This window comes from Labeo rohita, chromosome 10, assembly GCF_022985175.1.
Source record: "Labeo rohita strain BAU-BD-2019 chromosome 10, IGBB_LRoh.1.0, whole genome shotgun sequence".
In the NCBI taxonomy this organism is placed as follows: Eukaryota; Metazoa; Chordata; class Actinopteri; order Cypriniformes; family Cyprinidae; genus Labeo; species Labeo rohita.
In genome coordinates this window covers 18,112,561-18,138,463 of record NC_066878.1, presented here as the reverse complement: position 1 = coordinate 18,138,463, position 25,903 = coordinate 18,112,561, and the positions used below count along the sequence as shown (strand labels likewise).

At 35.1% G+C, this 25,903-nt stretch overlaps 1 protein-coding gene across 4 annotated transcripts in view; it reads left to right on the top strand.

Moving 5' to 3' along the window:
* The first annotated feature begins 4,477 nt into the window (after nucleotides 1-4,477).
* Nucleotides 4,478-25,903, top strand: part of sh2d3ca (SH2 domain containing 3Ca) — a 60,813-nt gene continuing 39,387 nt past the window's right edge. For 2 of the 4 annotated variants that reach the window (XM_051120984.1, XM_051120983.1), the window contains exons 1-3: nucleotides 4,478-4,620; nucleotides 8,477-9,197; nucleotides 14,675-14,714. In XM_051120984.1, the coding sequence (XP_050976941.1) occupies nucleotides 4,602-4,620; nucleotides 8,477-9,197; nucleotides 14,675-14,714 (780 nt within the window). In that variant the 5' untranslated portion in view covers nucleotides 4,478-4,601. Of the gene's footprint in view, nucleotides 4,621-8,476; nucleotides 9,198-11,354; nucleotides 11,479-14,674; nucleotides 14,715-25,065; nucleotides 25,440-25,903 lie in introns of those variants that run through there. The other 2 variants (XM_051120986.1, XM_051120985.1) reach the window with 2 other exon arrangements.

Sequence of the window (25,903 nt, the reverse complement as noted above, 5' to 3'; positions counted from 1 at the left end):
ATGTTATATTTTTACCATGGTATTGAGGTACCATTATGTGTGGTTTTAACTGTTTATCATAATTTAAAATGCATGCTTGCTACTATAAATTTAAATGCTTAATTTAAATAATAATACATAATAAATTAATAAAATAATTAATAATAAATAATAAAAAAAATAATAAATGTAACCATATAAAACTGAGGTTGCTACAATTTTTACTGATTGATAATGAACAAAAATTTACCTGTGCATCCTCAAGATACTATCAAATGTGTTTCTAAGAGACAAAAAAAGTGATATCATTATTATTATTATCATCATTATTATCATTATCAGACAACCCAAACCTGTTTCTTGATTTGAAACAATACAAACCTTTGGTCTGCTTTATTTTATTATTGGTTTATTTATTATTTGTTAATGTTCTCATATGTTCAAAAACTTTTTAATTACTTGTATTCACTTTAAGGGGTCTAAAATGAAGAAAAGAGACTATTTTTTGTTACTCCAGCACTTTATTATACTAAACGTCCTGTTTTATTTTGTTTTTTTGGTACTTGAGAGCAGTAAATTTTGGTTGGAAAAAATGAGAATCGTGTAAGAGAAACATGATCTCAATTTCCATGGAGAAAAATCCACAAAGATCCACATTTTAGCAAGAATCGTGCAGCCTTAGTCCTTACTACCTTTCTGGGCCTTGAACGTGTTAGTTGTGTTGCTGTCTATACAGGGTCAGAAAGCTCTCGAAGTTCATCAAAAATATCTTAATTTGTGTTCTGAAGATGAACAAAGATCCTACGGGTTTGGAACGACATGAGGGTGAGTAATTAATGACAGAATTTACATTTTTGGGTCAACCTTTAAAAAACGTTGTTTTGATGTAGACACTTTGGTGAAACTTGTCTAAAAAACATTAAACCTTCACCATAAAACAAGTGTGTCAAAGTGGCAGTGTGTGTAGGTGTACATGTAGCTTTAAATAGCCATGAGCACCGTCACCTTTGAAGTACTTTCCATTATATTCAGTCGTCCCCTGTGAATCAGACCAGCACATTTAACACAGAAATATATGCCAGGTTATGTCAAAGCTAGATGTTGTTGTGGTAGCAGCACTTTATGTGTCACTCTAGCCCTCTTGTTACCGTAATTTTCCCTTTTATCCCTTTTTCCTGCATCACCTACCTGTAAGTGGAACTAATTTTAGAGTATGTCTGATGTAAAGATTTCTGCTTCAAATCACACTTACTGCCTTGCGTATGCTCTTAAAAAAATAAAGTTTCAAAAAGGAGTTTTCGCAGCATATGCCATAAATAATAATAACAATAACTGCATTACATCAAAGCTTATAAAATAGTGCTTCATTTGGCAAACTGTCATTTGTCTTTTGAAAGCCTTCAGTCACAAACTTATTAACAGGCTTGTCACTTACAAGATGTATAGTAATGTTTCATGACTTAATTATGGCCGACTGATTTTTCCTAATTTTGCTTATAATTTGGTGCCCATTAAACCAACTCAAGGCTAATGGGCTGCTAATGTATGCTCAGTTCATGGCTACTTGATAATGAGCAACTACTGTATTATGCTGGTACAGTATGAATGTTGTAGGTGACGTGTATTTAGACCACTGCTGTCCTCTGGTGGTCAGAGAGGTCACTGCATTATTGCATAGCGACATAGAGTCTGCATATTAGAAACTGAAAACTATGCTAAAAAGGGGAAAGTGAGTACTGAGATATTCCCATCACTACTTCCGGACATACAATAGTATTTACGCTTTCATGTAAAAATTTCCATGCAGCTAAATTATCTTAAAATTATCATTTATTAGAAGCTACATTTTTCACTTTTCTTTTGGATGTAGCCAAAAAAGTCATACTTAATGCATAATTATGAAAGCATATTAAAAACAAAACTAAAAAAACTTAAACAATGCATAACAGTTTATGAACAGTATATATCCAGCAGTGTTATTCAACTAAAAAAAGCTTTTATTTTCATATTAATTTTAATTTTGATTAAATGATTAGTTATTTGTGCTTGTCATTTTTTAAAATTAAAATTACATTTTAAAATTTTAAATTAAATATTTTTAAAATCAAATGAAAAACACGTGTTATGAGAATATAAATACAAAATGTTTGATCTTTGATTTGTGTTAATGTCTTAAAAATGTTGACTTCAGGGTCTTTTTTCTCCTATATGTTACATTATAAATTACAGACTCCACTAGAAACTGGCAACACCCTTTCAGACTTCTCACTTTCTCGGTATCATCAACACAACCTCACACAACTCACGTTCATGCAGGAAGTAAGCTCAAGACACATCGCAAGAAAGGAAGTGAGATGCAACACATTTATAAACAACACTTGCTTAATCTGCAAATATATTTGCTATTGTATGTGTGAAGATGAAGTTAAGCCCTTCAAACACTTTAGTTTCGAGTTCATCATACTTAATGGACATTAATGTGAATAATAAAAACAACATAATGAAGAAGAAATGTCACTTACATTATGTATTGTTTCATAATTTAATTACAGACTCTGACCGTTTGTTTTTGCCTAATTTTGCTCATAATTTGGTGCACAGTAAACATAACTCAAGGCAAATAAGAAAAGAAAATAAAATACTAGAGTTACGACAAAGAAAAAAATGTCACTTACATTATGTATTTTCATAACTTTATTACAGACTGTTTATTTTTGCCTAATTTTGCTCAGAATTTGTTACACAGACTCAAATCAAGGCAATAATAAATAAATAAATAAATAAATAAAACACAGTAATAAAAATGAAATAATGAAGAAGAAATGTTACTTACATTATGTATTGTTTCATAACTTAATTACAGACTGTTTGTTTTTGCCTAATTTTGCTCATAATTTGGTCCCCAATAAATTAACTCAAGGCAAATAAAATAAAATAAAATAAAATAAAATAAAAAACATTAAGAAAAAGAAATGTCACTTTATTACAGACTGTTTATTTTTGTTACACGTTAAACTCACCTTAAGGCAAATAAAATAAAATAAAATAAAATAAAAAACATTAAGAAAAAGAAATGTCACTTTATTACAGACTGTTTATTTTTGTTACATGTTAAACTCACCTTAAGGCAAATAAAATAAAATAAAATAAAATAAAATAAAATAAAATAAAATAAAAAAAATTAAAAAAAATAGAAAAAAAAATGTCACTTTATTACAGACTGTTTATTTTTGTTAGATGTTAAACTCACCTTAAGGCAAATAAAATAAAATAAAATAAAATAAAATAAAATAAAATAAAATAAAATAAAATAAAACAAAACATTAAGAAAAAGAAATGTCACTTACATTATGCATTTTCATATTACAGACTGTTTATTTTTGCCTAATTTTGCTTATAATTTGGTGCACATTAAACTCAACTCAAGGCAAATAAATAAATAAATAAACAAATAAATAAATACAGTTATGGCAATGAAGAAGAAATATCACTTACATTATGTATTTTCATTACTTTATTACAGACCATTTATTTTTGTTACACATTAAATTCACCTTAAGGCAAATAAAATAAAATAAAATAAACAACATAATGAAGAAGAAATGTCACTTACATTATGTATTGCTTCATAACTTAATTACGGACCATTTGTTTTTGCCTAATTTTGCCCACAATTTGGTGCACATTAAACTTAACTCAAGGCAAATAAAAAAAAAAATAAATAAATCAATTAAATCAATTAAATTATGACATAATGAAAAAGAAATGTCACTTACATTATGTATTGTTTCATAACTTAATTACAGACTCTAATTTTGCTCATAATTTGGTGCACATTAAACTCAACTTAAGGCCAATAAATAAATAAATAAACAAATAAATAAATAAAATGATGGCAATGAAGAAGAAATGTCACTTACATTATGTATTGTTATTTACAAACTTATTTACAAACTGTTTATTTTTGCCTAATTTTGCTTACAATTTGGTGCACATTAAACTTAACTCAAGGCCAATAAATAAAAAAATGAATAAATAAATAAAGTCATGATGTAATGAAGAAGAAATATTTATATAATAAGATTCTACACTATTTTTACTCACTAATCATCTAAAAAATTAAAAGGTCAGAGGTCAGTTTTTTAAAACAAAGTGGTAGCTACAAGCTACATAAACATTTTTTTATATAATAAGACATTTTTTATAAATTAAAAATGTAAATGCATATAAAGCATCATATATTACTATAGTATAAGCTGATGCACATTTTGAATGGCATCCTATTATTCTGTGTTACAAGACACTGAATGCAGATACCGAGATATACTGCAGTCACGTCACCTTCGACAGAGTGACCCAAGAAGCTCTTCTGCATGTCAACATCTAGTGCTTATTGAGTAAAAATGTCATTACTGGTAAGAACATATCACATGTATCCGCCCAGTAACCACAGGAAGTCCTCCTTTGCTGCTGCTGCTTACAGAGCATCAGCCCTGTGCAGCGGAAGTGCACACTTCTATCGACACACACACACACCCACACACATACAAACAGAGAGGACCTGTGGCCCCCGTCCCGGAAAAAGAGCGTCCGCATCCTGTCGGACACAGAAGTCCGAGACCATGATCAAACGTAAACTGAGTGAGTATATTTGATTGAGGACTTTCGTCATAGCATGGTGCAATCATTCAGACTGGTATCACTTTGCCATGAGGTTTCTTATTGTGGTTAAAGTCTCTGGTTGGTTAAGCAAAACTGTTAAAAATCAAAATGCCTTAAATAATGCCCCATTGTCCTTGTCGAAGCTATCAGGGTGTTATAAAGGAGCAGGGCTGTTGCCATTATTGATTTTTATAATGGCCTTAAAGGCTAACGTTCCTCTCGTATGAAGGTTAGTGTATCTGAAGGCAGCAGTGCAGAGACGCAGATACGTTTTTAAGAGGCTTTTTGTTGTTTTGCTCCACGTGCCTTGAGGTAAAACCAAAGACAGTGATGGGATATGGGAATACCGTAATGACATTTGGGGATTCAGCTGCGCAAAACAAACGAACGTACTTCAGACTAGATCAATATGAGCCGAATTGAACATCGACCAAGAGAAAAAACAAACTCGTGATTAAAATAAAAGTCATTTATATTAGATTAGTTTGACTATTATAAGGTCAAATAAGCGCAAAGTATGGATAAACTGCAACTGAGAGATGTATTATGATATTGTGTAATATGTGAGCAAATGTACGTCATGAAAAACACACATTGGCAGAAAGAAAAAAAAAGGTTTTAACACAAAAGACATCTGAAATCAGTCATGTGCATTTACTAGTGAGTTCTTATGCTTGCCATTAAAGAACAACAGAAGAGGAAGGTCTTTTAAAGTTTTAAAAAATATATTTTAATTACTCCATACTTTAATTACACACCAATCAAATACAAAAATACACCTAATTATTGAACCTTTTGCCTTACTTAATGAGGTAAGTTGTCACAAAGGAACCTAGTGCTGTCAAATCGACTAATCGCAATTAATCGAATCTCAAAGTTACTGTATTATAACTATAACTTACATATAATATACCTATACACAGTACACACACATATATAAACAAACTTTTGTTTTGGATGCGTTTAATAGCGATCAATTGATTTGAGAGCCCTAAATCCACACTTATATTTTAATTAGCATTATTAAATTATTATAATACCTAAAACAGTAAATATAGCAAATGTAGAAAATATCATTTTTAATATCAAACCCTCGCTCTGAGTTTACACGTTTTGATTTCCACATATTTAAGAAATTATGGTGGCTGCAGCATTTTTGGCATAAAGAAATTGGCAAATATTAAAGATTAAGTGAACATTAAAATTAAATGTTGTTTGGTCAGTATTAAACAAGGATTAGATTGCGCTGTAAAGTGTAAAAACAAACATCAGGCCATCACCCTCTGCAGGTTTTTGTTATAATGCGTAATTAGTTCTATTGTTTATAATACATTATGCATTATGTTTTGTTCAATAAAACCATATGATTATTTGCTTTTGACAGTTTATTTGAACTAATTATTATTGCCTTGTTGCTATTATATACTGTATGTATTTTGAGTTATTTAAAAGGCTATTGTTCATTTAGATCTGTTTCTATTACAAAAACAAAAAAGAAATATAATTATCTGATTACTCGATTAATCGTCAGAATAATCACCAGACTACTCGATTACCAAAATAATCATTAGTGACAGCCCTAATATAACATACACAGGACACACACATACATTATGTAAACACAAACTTTTATTTTTGATGCAATTAATCACAATTAATCGGTTTGACAGCCCTAAACTTCTATTCGATATTTACACTTTAACAGTAACAATTACATTTCAATAGTATGATTAAGTTACTATGAAATTTAAAACAGTAAATTTAGCAAAAGTAGAAATTATTACATCTTTGTATTATGTAAACACAAATTTACTGTTTTCATAATAATTTAATCATACTACTGAAAGCTGATATTTGCCTTTCAATAGTACGATTAGATTATTAAACTTAAAACAGTAAATTTAACAAACGTAGAAATTATTACATCTTTGTATTGTGTAAACACAAACTTATATTTTGGATGTGATTAATTGTGATTAATTGATTTGACAGCCCTAAACCTTCATTCGACATTTATATTTTAATAATAATGATTACATTTCAATAGTATAATTAAATTATTAGGAAATTTAAAACAGTAAATTTAGCACATGTAGAAATTAACTACATTGTTATATTATGTAAACAAAAACTTATATTTTGGATGTGATTAATCGTAATTAATCGGTTTGACAGCCCTAAACCTTCATTCGACATTTATATTTTAATAATAATGATTACATTTCAATAGTATAATAAAATTATTATGAAATTTAAAACAGTAAATTTAGCAAATGTAGAAATTATTACATCTTTGTACTATGTAAACACAAGCTTTTATTTTTTATGCGATTAATCGTGATTAATCGGTTTGAAAGCCGTAGACCTCCATTCAGTATTTATATTTTAATAATAACAATTACATTTCAATAGTATGATTAAATAATTCACAAACTTAAAACAGTAAATTTAGCAAATGTAGAAATTATTACATCTTTATATTATGTAAACACAAATTTATATTTTGGATGTGATTAATTTCGTATGATTAAAATTGGAAATTTAAAACAGAAATTATTACATCTTTATATTATGTAAACACAAATTTATATTTTGGATGTGATTAATCGCGATTAATTGTTTTAACAGCCCTAAACCTCCATTTGGCATTTACACTTTAAAAGTAACAAGTACATTTCAATAGAATAATTAAATTACTATGAAACTTAATACAGTAAATTTAGCAAATGTAGAAATGTAGAAATCTTTTTTTTTAATTAATAAATACATTTTGATTAGTAATTAATAAATCTGATAAAACAACAATATATAAAACACAAAAATGTCCTTTTCCGGAGAAAACAACTATACAAATACTTTTATTTTTGACTATATAGTCAAAATATGTTCACATTGCAATTAGTGAAAATGAACAAACATTAAATACTTAAATATTGAACATGAAGACACTGAAATTTGTGTTTTAGGAAGGTATGTGCTATCATTATTATTATTATTATTATATTTCACACAGATTTTTAAATAGACGCTTCTGCTATCAAGTGTAAATAAGAGCTTGTATTTTAATAATCATTCATTTTAAGATTATCTAATTATTGTGCATATAAAAAGTAACAGTTTTAACTTACAAAACATGTTTCTTTCTTAATACTAGTTACACTTTTGGATATCTGCATGTCTTTGTCTAGTACAACATAGCGGTACATTATGAACTACATCACCTTTAACAGTCGCCCCATGTGTTATTCATTTCAATCTGTCTGATATGTGAATATACTCGGTCTGGATCATAGCACAAGAACAGGGCTAAACTTCGACAGTCCCCCAAGAGCTATAATTATTAAGATAAATGAACAGACGCTCCAACAGTGACAGGCCCTGACATCGAAGATCATGCTAGAAACTTTAGAAAATACGATAAAGTTTTATTTTAAGAATCGCCTTCCTGTTTGCACAGAATCTTAATTTCCTCCCCCGTTCATCATTATTACTGCTCTGCACCCTCAACGTGATTTTCACCAGAAGGAAATATTCTGCCTTCATTTATGAGAAACTGAAATGATCAAATGTTTGTTTAAGTAACTAAAGGGACCAATGAATTTTTCCCACAGACGAGGTCATGGCTCGTGTGTTTACTTAAGAAGCTACATGTTTCTTTCTCACATTGAAGGAACTCTTGGTATGATAGGGACCCTGGGTGCACATTCAGCCCACAGCAGGCGCCAAAGATATATATATATATATATATATATATATATATATTTTACCAGTGAGAGGTTTAGACTGAAAACCATTCTGAGTTACAGCACACACAACATGTTTTCTCCTTTCTCAGGCTTCAAGTGGTTAGGTAGTCTCACCAGCCTTCGTCGGAAATCAGATACCCAGAAGGACGATGTCAAAGAGGTGTCCACCGACGATATGGGCATGCATCCACGGACCCAGAGCTACGCCAGCTCCAGTGAAATGTACACGCACATGGGCACCATGCCGCGAAACCCGAAGAAGGACAAAAACTCAAAAAAGAGCAAGTCCAAGGACAAGTCCAACATCAGTCGGACTCAAAGCATGAGACCTCAACAGGACCATGTCGTTGATTCCCCCCTTCTTAGCGTACTCTCTGGGAAGGGCTTGGAGGTCCTGGAGAACCCCATCTTGGAAGACAAGCCAGCTGTAGAAACCAGAGATAATCACATTCAGAATCGTGACCTTCCACCTCCACCAACTACGGATGGACACTCATCAAAGCTGGAAGAAGATAAAGAGCCAGTGAATGACTCCAAGCTACATGTCGATCCACCAAATGCATGTCTGGAACCTTCACCAGATCTAAGTCAGAGCAAAGAGCCAGACGTCCAGCCAGTACTGCCCAAGAAGAGACATAAGGAAGGAGAAACCTCCATGAAGAATGCTGAGGAGCTCCAGGTGGACTGTAACTTGATTCAGTTACCACCGAAAATCAGCAGCCAAGTGGAACAGAAACAAGCAGCAGAGGAAGATGATGAAATCGAATCAGATGGTAAACAAGACAGTCAGGAAGAGAAGGAGCCAAACAGGTAAGAATCATCTAAGTTTCTTGATTCTTAAATCTGATCTTCATTTGGTTACACCCACCCTTGCAAAAAATTAACAATGGTTTTACTACAAAAAAAAAAAAAAACACGGTTAAACCTTGGTCATCACAAATTAACCATGGTTTTACTACACTAACCACAGTTTAACCATGGTATTTGCAGTAAAACTGTGGTTATACAAATGGTAGTCAATACACCAAAAAACATGTTTGTTTTTTTATAGACTATAATAAACCATGGTTAATTTTCATAAGGGCTAAGTACAACAGCTGAGCACAGTATATTTAAAGCTAAAGTCGAAATGCAATTCACAATTTATTTCAGTTACATACACTACCAGTCAAAAGTTTTTGAACTGTGAGATTTTTAATGTTTTTTAAAGAAGTCTCCTCTGCTCATCAAGCCTGCATTTATCTGGTCCTAAGTACAGCAAAAACAGTGATATTGTGAAATAGTTTTACTATTTGAAATAACTGTTGTCTATTGTAATATATTTTAAAATGTAATTTATTCCAGTGTTCAAAGCTAAATTTTCAGCTTCATTACTCCAGTCTTCTGTGTCACATGTTTCTTCAGAAATTATTCTAAAATGCTTATTTGCTGTTTATTATTATTATTATTATTATTATTATTATCATTATTATTATCATTCTTTAAAAGTGATGATAACTATTCTCAAAAACCTGGAAAAATCCACTCAGCTGTTTTATTATTATTATTATTACTATGTTGAAATGTTTTTTGAGCAGCAAATTAGAATCTTAGAATTTCTAAATGTTACTGTTTTCATTGAATTTGGATCAAATAAATGCAGACTTGGTAAGCAGAAGAGACTTTTTTCAAAAACATTTTTTTAAACTGTTTTTATACAGAATGTGTGAGTCTTACTGAACAAGAAGTGTTATTAGGAAATAAATTTGTGCCAATATGTGTCAGAACACAGCAATGCCACATGAATGCTATTGTTCAAACAAACAGCACAATTAATGTGGTTTTTACACAACAATTCAATAAACAAGAAGTTAACATTGAGCAATATTTAAATAAATAATATTTAAATAAACTCAGTTGAGAATATTTTGATATCAAACAGACATACTTGAGGACATTGGTATTTGAATCCTTAATACGGTTCAATTCCCACGTTCGGTTACGGGACTGACAAGACAAGAGCATAACCGAACTACAAAATGATTCAATAAACAAGAAGTTAATACAGAGTAACTGACGTTTTAGACATAATTGGCCGGTTGCTTTGTGTGTTTTTTTATTTCACTTAGCGCTTCTCATGGCAACAGCAAGTGTGATTCATTACTGAATCATTTAAAGTTTACGAACAAATTGGTCGAATTAATGACTCGAATGACAAATGACTCGAATGAATTGACTCGTCCGACTTATCGCCACCTATTGGCGTACCCACAGTAACTGAAATATATCCCATAAGCGGAGTGATACAAACTGTGTAAAGCCCTACTCATGAACTATATCTGTATATTAATAATGAAGCAAATTGAGACATTAGAGCAATACTACAGATAACTCAAGTAGTGCCTCTGTAATTTCAGATGAGATTAATCCTCGTGTCTGACCACATACCGTGACGGTATGGTTTTGTGATACAATAAAATAAGATCTCTGCTCCTTTGAGACACCAGTTTTGGTTCATTGTACACGTACATCTGGATTGATGTCACGCTTGAAATGTTCTCATGAGATAAAGGCTTCAAGATTAAGACCTGCTCTGTGCATTTAGACATGCATTCTAATACAGTTTATCTGAGGGGCCCTAGACTCCAGTACGGTAACAACAAAATACTCAGATATATTTAAGTGAACTTATTAACGTGTTTGGAATGAGATATGTGAAAGATTTTGGGCAATGATGCTGTTGAATATTTTCTTTTTACATCAGGCTTGCTCTTTTGCTCGGTTCAGCCGTGTTTTCGCCTGCTGGCGTGTAAATGGCTTGTAATGAGGTCACAAACCTGTGAATGTTTAATCAATGAGGTCAAACAGTGTTTCAGCAGTGACCGTCATAAATTCACATTTGTCACTTTAGTGGGCAGCAGAGAGCAACAGGGTGAACAAGCATTCAAAGGAAAGCTGCTGTTCATTCCTCTCAGCTTCCCAAAGGGACTTGACAGACCGTAAGATGTAGACTGGAAAACTTAAATGAAGAATTTTAGGAAACACTTAACTGAAGCATTCAACTCTTCATTCCGAAGTGTAGTTTGAGTATGAAGTTGCACAAGGATCTAAGGTGAGTTTATCAATGTCAGTTGTTGTTTTGTAGCAGAGTAGATGTCAACAATTCACTATGGTTATTCAGTATTTAGTTCAACCCAAAAAAATTCTAAGAACTTTTGTATTTTTTATTTTTTACTTTTTAAAATTTTTTTTTTTTTTTTTTTTTTTTTTGCTTGTTATTTTTAGTTTTATTTATAGCAATAGTAACTTTAATTAGTGAAATATTAATGGCCTTTATACACTGTTTTTATACTCAATATAGCCTTAACAAAAGAGAACTGTGGTCAAAAATGGTGTAGTTACAGTATAAAATTATAATACTTTGAGATATATTCATGGCAAAAATATATATATATATATATATATATATATATACAGTACTGTACAAAAGTCTTAGGCCACAAGTATTTTCATCAGCTAAAAATGGTTTAAAGTCAGTTAAAGTCAGTCTGTTGCTGTAGTGTGTCAGTAGAAAGTATCAGTTTACATTTCTAAACAATCATTTTGCCATTAATTATAATAATCCAGTGAGATTTTTGTATGGAGCACAGGCTGTTGTCAGACTCTTGTGCAAACAGAGATCTGATCTCTCCATCATTCAATCCAGTCTGTCTTAAGAAACAGAAAAAACGGAGACAGACTAAATCCAAAAGAACTGTGGCAACATCTCCAAAATGCTTTAAGAGACCTATACCTACAATCTACAGTACTGTTAAAATATTTAGGCAGTTAGGCACATAAAATCAGGATGCTGTCAAAACCAATGTCATAAATTGATTTTCTTTATCAAAGAACTTCTATTAACTAAAATAAATCAGCATTTGATGTGACCATCCTTTGCATTTAAAGTAGCTTTTGCCCTATGTGCACTTGTCCAGAGTTTTTCAGGTAGCTTTGCAGGTAGGTTACTTGAAACAGAGATTTTGAAAGAGTTCTTCTGGGTTTACTCTGTTTCAGTTTGTTCTGTTTCTTCATGTCATTCCAGAGACAGACTGGATGATGGTGAGATCAGATGTCTGTGTGGAGCACTGGCTGTTGTCAGACTGCCTGTGCAAACAAAAATCTCACTAGATTATTACAATTAATGGCAAACAGAATGTTTGGAAATGTAAACTGATGTTTCCTACTGACACACTACAGCAAAAGATAGAAATAACTGACTTTAAACCATTTTTTAGCTGGTGAAAATACTAGTGGCCTAAGACTTTTGCACAGTACTGTGTGTATATATATATATATATATATATATATATATATATTTAAACAGTGTTTTGGACAGTATTTTAAGGCAAACTGCATAAGCATTGTCTCCTCATAATTAGATTATACTCAGAGCTCATTATTGCAAGCACAATCTTTTCCCTGTCATTTGTAAAAACATCTTAGGGGGATAATGATGTGACGTCAGCCGACACAGCTGGAGGATGTGAGAAATGTCTTAAGGAAACCGTGTGTTAAGAGTCTTCCTGCTTTTGTACGCAGTGTTTTTAAGAGGACACTGCTTTAGCTTCAGCTTTCTGTGTGTTTGCTGTCTCCTCAGTGTGAACCTCGAAGATGAAGATCATACATACTGTAATAAGGGATTTTCTTCAATGCCATATTTTGCCTGTGTGTGATTCTGCTTCCACACCACAAGATGTCAGTGTAAAATTCAAGAACTCAAAACTGACTTTAGGCCCACTAAAAAACAAAGCTATTTCTAAAAGCAGTTTTAAAAGTTTTTCTTTTGAGGGATTCCTGTTCAGCTAGAGTTTTTAGCATCTTAAGGTCTGAATCATGTCTTTCGAGATATTCTGTCTTGGTATGTTCATTTGCATGTTATTTTCATAACGTTTCTACACACTCCAGTGACCTGCAGGAAGTAACAGCAAATTTGTTGAGCATGTGAAGGAACTTTGCATAATTTCCTGTTTTTATATCTATACTGCTTTCATTCCTTTGTTTAAGAACAGAAACGTAGGTGTTGAGGGTTGAGGGTATTCATACAATGTCTTTCAGTGTGTTTGGCAGTGGTTTCCACACACTTCTTCTTTTCTGAAACTTTTCCCATGCTGAAAGCTGCTTCTTGGCCTGATCTGACAGTGAATTTGTTGTTGCTTATTTATCAAACACCCTTGTTAAAAACACTTCCCACACTTAAAGCGATTTTGTTTCTATCTCACTCCGAAAAAAGGTACAAAAGCTGTCACTTTGTCACTTAAGGCAGTACGCTTTCAAACAGTACTGTTATGTATATTTGAGATACTACACCATTAGGATACTAATGTGCACCCTTTAGGCATAAATAAGGTACAAAAGTGTAAAGATCCTACTCCAGTGACAACGTTTGTACCTTTTTGCCACTGGGCAATACATTGAGATTTGAAAAACTCTTCACCCAAAACACTTTCTGTTATCGTTATTTCTCAGGGATTATTTTTAAAAGTCAATTTTTCAAGCTTTTGAACATTTACACTGTTATTTGCAAGACAATAACTGTTACCCATACAAGTTGGGGTAAGTTGTCGCAATCAGAACATACTGTTTATTTGCATTTAAGATGAGAACTTTTGAAAAACGAAATACTAAACTGAGAAGAAAATAAGTCAAAACATCTGGTGTAAATTTGTATTTTTATATAATGTGTATTATTGGCTATTTAATTTTTTTATGTAAAACTATTCACATTTTTACAATAATAATAATAAAAAGAATACAGATTCCTTCAGATTTGTTGAAAATTCTGCTTTTTTATTTACACTAAGGTTAATATTAATAACGATATTCATATTACTGTGCTCGAATCCTCTGTCTATCTGCTTCCTGTTTTTTGGTTGAACCTCATTCATCCTGTCATTGATGTGGCGTGCAGTAGGAGTAAAATGAACACGCTTTTCACTTCCTTTGGATGTGAAAACAAGGTCAAGTTCCTCTGTGACATTTATATCACATCCTGTGAAAAAAATGCAACAGGAATAACTTACGTTGAAATCCATCTCACTTTAGTGCTGGTGGTGTTCAACATTTTTCAAATGCATATTGCATTTTGAATACTTAATTCTGATTGCTCATTATTTTTGGACACTAGACTGTATAATTCACTGTTACAACTGTTGTTTTCATTTGAGAACATATTTCTCACGTCAGTTTATTTATTTAGATTGCAATGTATGTATTATATGAACATGTTGTGCTATTAAACAACGTGGTCAATGTTTTTCTTTTCACAGACCGCGGGACACCAGAGACAACCAAGGAGAATATGTGGAAGTAAGGCTGTTTTTCTTTCTTTTATAACAAGAAGTCATTTAAACCATCTAAATCTCTCATCCTTAATAAGGAGAGTCTGGAAGGAATTCAGTTAATATATCTGTGTTATACTTCAATCTGTCCGTTCTTTGATTTAGACTATAATTTAGGCTCCGTCTCTGACAACTTGCTGAATATGGTTATTTCATGCTTAATTAGGCACAATTCCTGTATTCATTAACTAAATGCACCATTTGGAGATGTAATACGAAATTAATCTAATGAGTTCTTTTGGTATGTGCTGATTTGGTGCAAATTAATGTCCCTCCTATTCCTGCCCTTATTTGAGTCATTAAGATATTAGATTCTGCATTTAATTGCTGTGTAGGGAACTCCGCTGCCTCTAGATGGAGCTACAAACTGGTCTTTAATTCCTGAAGCTCTGTAAGGGACGGATAGGTGTGGCCAGACCCACATGACCCTTATGCCTTCAAAACACACATTCTTATTTACACACACAGATAGGGAAACTTCTTCTTTGTCAGTGACACTTGCACCTTCTTACATCTAATGTCAGTGGCCCTGAACGTCTTTCTTCTTCTTCTTATGGATGTGAGGAATTAAACAATTATTGATTCATCTTAATGATTCCATTTATTAGCTCTTTTAGTACGGCTGAGAAAGAAACATTTGGAAGCATGTTGACTTCTGCAAGTTGTTTCATATTATGTAAAACTAGAACATTATGCAGTGCTGGCTAATAACTGATTACATGTAATCGGGATTAAGTAATGGGAATACAAAAATGAAGTACTTGTAATTAGATTATATTACATTTCAAAGTACTTTATTGATTACATGTTTACGTATCATTCACACAATAGCCATACATTCTCCTTAATTCTTTTTTATTTTAAAATTATTAATTTGTATTTCTTTTTTCATTTTTATGATTTAATTAATTATTATATTTTACTCATGAAACCCCTGCAGTTTGCACAATGTTGTTAATAACAAATGGAATATATTTTGTTCATCTTTGTATTTTTATATGAATATGGTACGAGATTATTCTATTTAAATCAATGTGATGAATTAGTTGTCAAAAGTAATCTAAAAGTAATCAATAAGTAATCTGATTATATTACCTAAAATGTGTAATGTAATGGATTACGTTACTAATTACATTTTTTGTCATGTAATTTGTAATCAGAAACAGATTACACTTTGTAAGTACTCTGCAGTGTGCAACTTTACCAGACTTCTAGGCATTATTTTTTTTTTCCCAGCAACAATTCTATGTGTTTGTCCCATTAAAACAGTCACAGAGAACCAATGACGTGTGATCAGTTTATAATATGATCACAGTGAAGTGTTTGAAAACAACTACAAAATTAAATGTAGCTTCATTACAGAAATTATAGAAAGGTTTTAACACTATGTCTGGACAGTACACTGCTGTTATCGCGTCATGTTGTGCCGCAAAAGCTTGTATGTCATTAAGTAGCTGACATTTTCCCATATATCACATTTATCTTTTAACAGATAAATTCATATGCATTAATACATATAGTACACAAAATGGAACTCGTAACATAATTCTATTTATAAATAACTAAAAAACAGTCCCAGAACACCATCCAATACCTACCTCATTAATTATTCAAATTCAATAGCCAATGGCAAGTCTCCAGCAGCAGACCTGTTCAATATTTATATTTTTGTGTTAGAAGCAGTTTTATTTATTAAAATTACAATATGCAATTTGGGTGTAGCATGATGTATAGATAAATTATGTAAGAAGGTACTGTATGTTTATGTCATACGCAGGGGTGTTTCTAGGATTTTAAAACATCCGGGGCTGGTGCCAAAACATCAGGGGCTAGTGGTCGTGGGTGGGAGCTCACATCATGCTCACATAAGATTTTGTTAGACACAAGTGGTTGAACCTGGATACTTCTAGGTGGGTCCGGGGGCATTAAACTGGGTGTTAAAGACCTTGTCACACTATTAACAATAGTAAATAGTAATCACTGCAAATAGCAAACATATCAAAGTATTATAACAAAATTATAGCATTACAAAAATATGTTAGACAAATAAAATAATACATTTGAAAATGTATTTATAACTGTAACAAATATATAGTTGCATGCAAAAATAGGGCCCTGTTTTTTTTCCCCAAATTCCGTTTTATTTTATTTTATTTTTTTCAAATTCTCATTTTTCCGGTCTTCTTTTTAATGGTCAAATTTAACTTTATTAATCAAAATGTATTTAATCATGTGTAATTAATTAAAACCATGAATCTTATACAGTTTACCTCAATTTATTAAAATTTAAGGAATATTACATGTTTAGGAACTAGGTTTAATTTTTTTTTTTCACTTTACGTTTTATTGTTACCAAATATGTTTTAGCATGTCTGTTTATATGAATGCATAAAAACAACTTTTATTTATTTTTACAATAGCCTTATGGAATTCTGTGTTGTGTATTTTTCTGGTTATCAGGTATAAAATATTGATTTAACTGATGTTTTAATGAAAATTATATTTTATTTTTGGCAAATAAAGGGGATTTACTATTAAAATGTTAAACATGGAACATGCAGGATTCATATATAAATAGTCTTTTGCGGCATAATATTCACAGATACCAGTCCACATCGCGACTTGATTTAAGTTTAATGACCAACTTTTGATTAAATAATTCAAACTTTGTCAAATTCCGTGGAAATCATAGGCCATACAAAAAATCATTCGGGGCTGGGGTAAAAACTTTCGGGGCTCGAGCCCCTAATGATTAGCCCTTGCGACGCCCCTGGTCATACGTAAAAAAAAGCAAAACACCTAAAGCCGAGCACGCAAGTGTTTTCATGGTTGAAAAGATAAACTCAGAGACCATCAGATTTCACTTAATAAGCTACATATTACATATTTTTATGTGGTATGTTTTTATTATTATTATTGTGTTGTTGGTGGATTTGAAAAGCTTTTATGACTCATGTTTTCGAAGTGTGTATAGGCATAATGGGGTTTTGTGTAGTTAATTTATCTAATTTCTTTGTATTGATCTGTTTTAATATAGAACTTGGTCTATTTCGGTTATAATACGCTTTGTTATTGTATGCCCCCTACGAAAACGAAATGCTCCCTCCCCCCCTTTATTCTGTGTACTCTGATGGGGTACCGGTTTCAAGTGTTTGCCTGGGGGTCCACAGCGCCAGCCTTACACCCAGTCTAAGAGTGCGCTGGCGCCTCACCCCAGGGTGTGCACGAGTAACCGGGTGCCAGTCCGTGCCGGTAAAACCGGATGCTGCTCCGCGGCACAACGCAGCAGCAGACACGTGAAGTCCTTCGCGGGAATTGCGTTTAGCGTACGCAAACCGCGAAGTACTGGGCACAGACTCGCCGAGTGAAGCTTCACTCGACCGTCGGTATTGAACTTACCTTTCCGTCCTGCAGTTTCAGACACACTGAGCTCGATAGAGAAAACAAAAGTAAAGGCGCGAATATTTAGAACGCGTGTCACAGTGACATCACTGACACTGGTCGCGCTCTTCATGAGATGCATATTGAATTGTAAACCTATTTGTAAACCTTTGGTATTTTTACAAGAGAGAAAACATTATATGAGTACAATTTTCTTTCTCTGAACAAAGCAGCAATGTTTTTCTTTAACTATTGTTTTTATCACTGTTATTCCTAATAATTACTGTCATTCATTTATTTGCATTAAATGCAGAGGCAGACAGTAGTACAGCATTTTTACTTTACTCGAGTAAATATAAAAAGTATCTGTACTTTATCAGAGTGTTTTTCTTTGGAAACTTTTACTACATTCAAAAGCCTAATGTTGTACTTTTTACTGTACTACATTTCATAAATAATTTTTTTTCTTTGCTACTTAAGAACATTAAAAATGTAGTACTTTTTTGTACTTAAATCTTTGAATTACTTTTACTTAAGTGAAACTAAAAAGTACTAGTTTTCTAATGTGAGTATTACATTATATTTAATATGAAACAGTGCAGTAAAAAGCACAGTTATGCTTTGGAATGTTGTGAAGTTAAGTTGTCTAAAGAAAAACACTCTGATAAAGTACATACCCTTGAAAAGTACTTTTAAAGCAGAGTAAAAATGTTTAGTGTTTACTACTGTCCGCCTCTGATTAAATTTAACATAGTAAAACATTTAACCCATTTAACATAGTAAAACATTCCTTTATTTCATGTCATGTCATGGCAAAAGTCTTGTAATTAATTCAGTAACCACATCGTCTGATCATAGGAGCCATTTGTTTAGGTTTCGGATGGCACTGGTCTTGCAGTATGTTTTCGGTTCACAGAAAAGTAAAGAAAAATATAGCTGCAAGCAGCGATTACAGGGGTTCGAGTGCTTTAAGGCATTTAGGCATATATGAAAAAAGACATTATTTAGGAAGCCTGTAACCACCAAAAAAAAAGATTTAAAATAGCATTATTGGCAAATCCTGGTAATTTACCATAGAAATATTATGTTTTTTAATGTTTGTGACTGTTAAGGCGCCAGCTGTGGTCCCCTTAAAACTTTGCATGCTTGTTTAGAATCACCTGTCACATGTTTTCCTTTAGGCTTTATAGGATTTTGGGTAAATTTGGACAGGCCCCTTTTCTAAACAACTGCACGAAAATGTGCGAAAAACCGTGCAACGGTTCAAATTTCTCACACCTTTGATTTCAGCGGAAATATCTCATTTCGTTCAGGAGTTACAGGCATGTTACTAACAATGGTCCTGCCCCTTTCGAACGTTTTGGTGCCCCTTTGCCCCCTTTTTTTTTTTTTTGACAATTATTGATATTCACTCTCCAGAGAATCTTTCTGCACTGGTTTGGTTCCAATTGGGCAAAAAACCTAGGACTAGTTCGCAAAAGTACGCTCCTCAAAAAATACGAAATACCCCAAATCAGTGACATAAGACACGTGAGCCTTCGACTGATGGTTTAGGACAGTGGTTCTCAACTCCAGTCCCACTGCTCTGCACATTTTGTATGTTTCTGAATGACACACTCAGTTGAGTTTGTGGATCTTTCTCCTAGCGAGCTGATGATCTGAATCAGGTGTGTTAAATGAGGGAGACATACAAAATGTGCAGAGCAGTGGGCCTCAAGGACTGGAGCTGAGAAACACTGGTTTAGGAGTTACTGTATGAGCAAATCCATACTTTTGTTCGCTGTAGTGCCCCCGTCAGGCAGATTGGAATCAATCTTGGTCACGTTGTAGGCAGTGTGAGTACTACCATCCCTCCCAGTTTCAAGTCTCTGTGTCTTACGGTTTGGTCTGCACAATCAGTTTTATGTGGAGATTGCTTAACCGTGACCATTGTAACAATTCCAATAGGGTTTCAGTGCTACGCGCTTGAACCCCTAACAAAAGCATCAGCTTTTAAAGACGAAGCCTGTATCTGGGCCAAAAACTTGTGCTGACAGTGTGTCTCATCACTTTGTTTATGTAAAAGCAGTCATGTTTATGAGTAAAAACTGTCTATACCAGCAGGTGGCTTGTGAAATCAACAAAACATTGTAATTTCACTATAAGTTCTAGAAACTAGGCCTAACCCATTTTTTACTGTCTGTAGTTTTTGAGAGCATCTCTAACAACATATCCATGTTGACGTGTGTCTAATTTGACTAGTTTCTACCAAGTGGTAGATGAATTTGTAGAAGATTGTTGTAATAGTTCGACTAGATGCACATCCTCTTTTCCCTCCACTTCTTGGATGCCATCCTTCCCTCTCTTCTCTGCCACAATATGAAACTTTAATGGTGTCTGACTTAAAAATGAGTCTCTGCCCTGAATGTTCACTGTAATGGCAAAAAACAGCTCTTTCATCTGGAAACAGAGATGAATGACTGGTCTTCACGGCAGGACAGAATGTTCTCAGAGGCCCAGACATGTGTGATCTCTTGAGGTGTTCGTAATTGCGTTCTTCCATTCAGCCGTTGATACTGATGTTTACTTTCTGCTGTGCTGTCATCTCATTATCTCAGCTCTTCCTAGATCTCACACCTTTCCCAGCACCTCAGGATTGAACTCCTAACCTTTCTGCTAGCCAATTAGCAGTTTCCTTTCAGTAATTGTATTACTGAAAATTCAGAATGCTTAGAAGAGTAACAGTGCAATTCTCCTCAACAAGCCACATGATTCAAGTTCTCATAGTTAGGGGGTTTAAAAACTGCAATAGTATTAATGATGTATAGGAAGACAGAGATATAGAGAGCAGTGAGGAAAGGCAGGACATGAATTGATGTAGACCCAGCTGGTGAGAGATGGGGGTTGTGAAACCCCTCTTTTTCCCCTCCCTCCTGTTTTTCTGCATGGAAATACATACAGAATAGCCAGTTAGTCTGTTTAAATCACATCACTACACAGCTCTGCATTGATTAGCACTGTAATTTGACTAGGCCTCACTCGCTAACATGCTTCTCATGGTCTTCTATTACTGCTACAGATCAAACAAAATGACCAAACTGCTTGATCAGCGAAAGCAGCACCGACTTGGGCAAGAGCCATTCCACACGCCAACTACAATACCCAGAATTCCAGTGGGGCCGAGCTCATTAATGTTAATGGGAAGGGGGAGGTAAGGGTGTTCGGGCCCTGTAGGCAGACGGAGGTAGAGACGAACCCCCTCCACCTCCTCATTATCAGTTTGCTCACAGAGTCTAGCTGCTCTCCATTGTACGGCTGCACCCTGCCTGCAGGACACTCACTGTGTAATTAATATTTAACTGAGAGAGAGATTGAATGAAAGATTGAGGAGGAGTTGTGAAGGAAAAGCCACGATCAGCATAGATACACACAACAGCATGAGACCAAAAACAAGAAACAGAGAGAGGGAATACAGAAAGTAGAGAACTGGGGCAGAGAAGTAGGAAATCAAGATCTCTTTAATGTCTCAGTTGTTTATCTCGTAGCCATGATATTGAAAGGACTTTTGCTAAAGGCTACTCTTCAGATTTGTTTCTCTTTAAAGTTTCAGAAGAGATCTGTTCCTGCATCTCAAACACTAACACTAGCACTGCCAAAGTCAGGGTTTCAGTAGGATAGAACTGGAAGAATAATGACTGTTTTCAAACACATTCTTCCATCTGCCATTAGTTGAACCAACAGACATTCCCACCCCAATTGGTTGAGCCGTTATTGTTGTGATGCTCAAATAAATACACCAATGCTTTGATAGTACCACAAAGGCACAGAAAAACCAACCAACCCAAAGTCAATTTAGACAGTAATTTCATCTATTTGTGGTCGCCATATGTTTGTCACCATGTGTGTGTCATGTGAGACTCCTCATCATATGTGTGGTAATAACATGAAATCCTTTTCTCATTCCATGCTCTCATGAGGCAGCCACACACACTATAACACATGACGTTAACCCACGCACCGGATTACACCACGTTATCATCTACTCTTTAATAGCTTCAACTTGACATTCATCCTCCCATTGTCTCAGGCTGATGAGCGTTCAACATGAATTGAACATGGTCTTACTGGATTATCTGCAAATGCACAATGGCATCAGTGAGATTTCTTTGCAGAATGGGTCTCGTCTAATTATATCTTTTGTTTTTTCATTGTTTGGCTTCCCTAGGTTGCGCTGTAAGCTTCATCGCCCAGTAGCTAAGCAGATATGCACATATATAGATGCAAAATGCTGATGTGATCCTTACAGCCAGACAGATGTCTTCCTGCTCCCTTATTAAACACATCTAAACCAGCTACAAAAGGTCTTTAGTATCACTAGAAAGTACCAGGCAAGTGCCCCCGCAGGAGCTGGATTACAGGATTAGTTCACTTTCAGAATAAAAATTTTCTGATAATTTACTCATCCCCATGTCATTTAAGATGTTCATGTATTTCTGTCTTCAGTCAAAAAGAAATTAAGGTTTTTTGAGGAAAATATTCCAGGATTTGTCTCCATATAGTGGACTTCAATGGTGGGCAACAAGTTGAAGGTCCAAATTGCAGTTTCAGTGCAGCTTCTAAGGGCTCTACACGATCCCAGCTGAGGAATAAGGATCTTGTCTAGCCAAACGACCGGTCATTTTCTAAAAAAATACAAATTGATAAATTTTTTTTAACCGGAAATGCTCTTCTTGCACTAGCTCTGCATCCATGACTTCACGTATTATGCAGTCATGTTGGAAAGGTCATGCGTGGTTAGTTCTTAGTCTGTGCAATCCAGTTCAAAAAGGCAGGGTATTGTTTGAACATTAATTTGTGTTGGCAGTGTATGTATAAAAATCCATGCAGTGTTTTTTTCAAATCGAGCCATTCTCAGATGCCTGTCGGTGTGGCATCAAACCGACAGAGGCCGCTCCCATGATAGCTGATTGACAGCGTCTTACCTCAGACCCGCCTTAAATCAGCAGGAACAGTCCGACCTCCATTGTTTCGATGCCGGAGCAGGGATGTATGTTAGACAAGAATATCTCTGATTGAGCGATTGAGGTGTTGTGTTGCTGGATGTGGTATTGAACATAGTGGTCGTCATTTACTCCCGACATCTGAGCTGCTGAAGATGGAAAATTACGTTTGTTTGTGAATGGAATGCGCCTCCCGATCTACATATATCAGTCTATGTTCGCACAAATCATTCATGATCCAGCTTCATTTACAGCAGAAGTGAGTATAAGGGTTTTTTTTTTTTATGAATTTTTGCAATCGCCTTTTCCAATAACATGCTAGTTAGCAAGTTTAGTGGCTAAACGCGGCTAAAGTAAACAGGCTTGTCACTTCACAGCGAGAAGAGAGGGGCGGGGCGAGCAGAGCTCATTAACATTTAAAGCAACCTCGACCAGAACAGGATGATTTTTGCAAAGCTGATTTTGGCAAGGTAAAAAGGGTGTTGTTTTTCACTACCATTGAGAATTTTTAACCAAAGTATAATATAGACTTTTCATTAAGACCCTAAAGAATCATATCAACTTGTGGAAAATGGGCATCCGATGACCCCTTTAATATCTTTGCGACTGAAGAAAGAAAGACATGAACATCTTGGATGACATGGGGTGAGTGAATTATCAGGACATTTTTAGTCCTTTAACACTCTTTAACACATCCATGGAACACAAAAAGAGTTTTTAAGAATGTCAAGAAAATGTGAATATACTGATGCTGTTGAGCTCCAAGTATAAAAAAAAGATACTTTATAATTGACTTCATTAGTCTATTCGACTTACGTACTGTTTAACATCCTCTGAACTCATACGTTTTCCTGTACTGTTCCAGACTGATTGACATTTAAGTCATTATTCACTGATATTTGACCTTCTCCACTTTAGCTCTCAAATCTTGGTGTGAAGTGTTTGCAAGACATACAACCTGCATGACGTGTTTTGATGCATCAAGTTTGAATATGCAGGTCGGCAGCAATAGCCTTGTGGTTAGTGCGCCGACATTGCGTGGACCCGAGTTCAAGTCCCGTCTTGAGGTCCTTTGCCGATCCCGCTCCCCTCTCTCCACCCAGTACTTTCCTATAATCTCTCTACTGTCCTGTCCATTAAAGGCACAAAAAAGCCTTTAAAAAAAAAAAAGTTCTGAGTATGCAGAACACAATATAAGATCCATGGTGGATAGAACAGTTTTATGTTTACATTTAGATCTGTTTCAGTTTGAAATGATTTGCGGGTGCATAAATGATAGAATTTTGGGGGTGGACTGTTTCTTTTAAGGATGCTGCTGTCAAACCTTTGAGTTGGTTGCCATAGCAAGGCGTCCATTTTGATGTCACAATAGTCCCCGGGGAGCAAACGCCCCACCCTAGACTGCTGTTCCAGAGTCAGCCTTATTTTATCTGGAGTAAGTATGTGTGCGTGGGTAGTATCCGATAGGGAATATTCAAGGACTGAGGCTCATTAGCAGGTTTTTACTACGTTCCTAGAAAACATGATTTTATTTCCAAGCACAACTCGCATCTAAATAGCTCCTGCATGCCCAGACTTACAATATCCACTCATTTACTCAAAACATACTCATACACCAACAGTTTTCTCTGCTGGTGTGACTCGATGGGTGTGGGAGTGTGTATGTGCATGTGGGTGAGTGTCTATAGACTCTTTTTCCCCGACTGCCCCCCCTCGTACTTTTCTTTTGCGGTCTTTCAAACCGGAATAAAAGGGAAAATTCCTTTGAGTAGGTGCTGAATGCGTGCGCCACATACCTCTCGCTCTCTGTCTCTCTCCCCCCAGCATTGTTTGGAGCCCTGGAGGAGGGGGTGGGTGGGGTCTCGGTGCCTGCAAGCATCTCTCTCTTTCTACATCCCTCCCTCTCCCCCTCCGTCCCTCCCCCCACCCACTGCTTTCATCCAAGAGCGATGAGGTAATCCCTGCCAGCGCTGTGAAGCATAGCAAGCGCTAGAGTGAGAGTAAGAGGCAGTGGAACTGAGCAGGAGAGATATATTGAAAGTCAGAGAGGGAGAGAGAGAACGAGACATTGAGAGGGAGAGAGAGGAAGCCGGTGCGGATCTGGGATGACACTGGCTCCGGTGGAACAGCGATAGCACTGATCAGTTGCGGCAGTGGCTTGTGCACGGGCGAACACAAGGGGATAGGGGCATGACCCGGGGCTTCTAGTGGACTCCAGGGGTGGAAGAGCCGAAGAGAGGAGGACAGGAGCCATGACGGAGAGATGCAGCCTGTGGAGTGCCCTGTCAGCCGCTGCCTGCTGCTTCTACAGGGGCTCCTTCATGCAGGTGCAGGTGAGAGGGGGGCCAGCCCCTGAAAGCTTGCTTGTGAGAGTGCAGTTACAGAGTATGTGCATGTATACGCTGTGTGGTGCGTGAGAAAGGTGTGGATCTGGATTACATCATCTCTAAGTGTGCCTTCAGGAGTTCCTGCATGAGAAGATGCATGTCACATTCTCAGTGTGTGTGCTGTATGTAAGCATATATATTGATTCCTGTGATTCCGTCCAGGGCATTTGTTTGTGGGGAAGGGTGCCCCTCAGGGCTCTGTGTTTGGCCCGGTGCAATTGTGCAACCCCAACAACTGTGTCATTCCACCAGCCTCCGCTATGATATCACTGCACCGAGTGTGTGTGTGCGTATGTGCGAGTCTGTGTGCCGACTGGGCTCAGCTCACTTTGGCTCAGCTGTAACACTAGTGCTGATGATGCACAGTTGGATGAGCGGGCAGGCAGGGCTCTGTTGTCACCCTGCGGTTA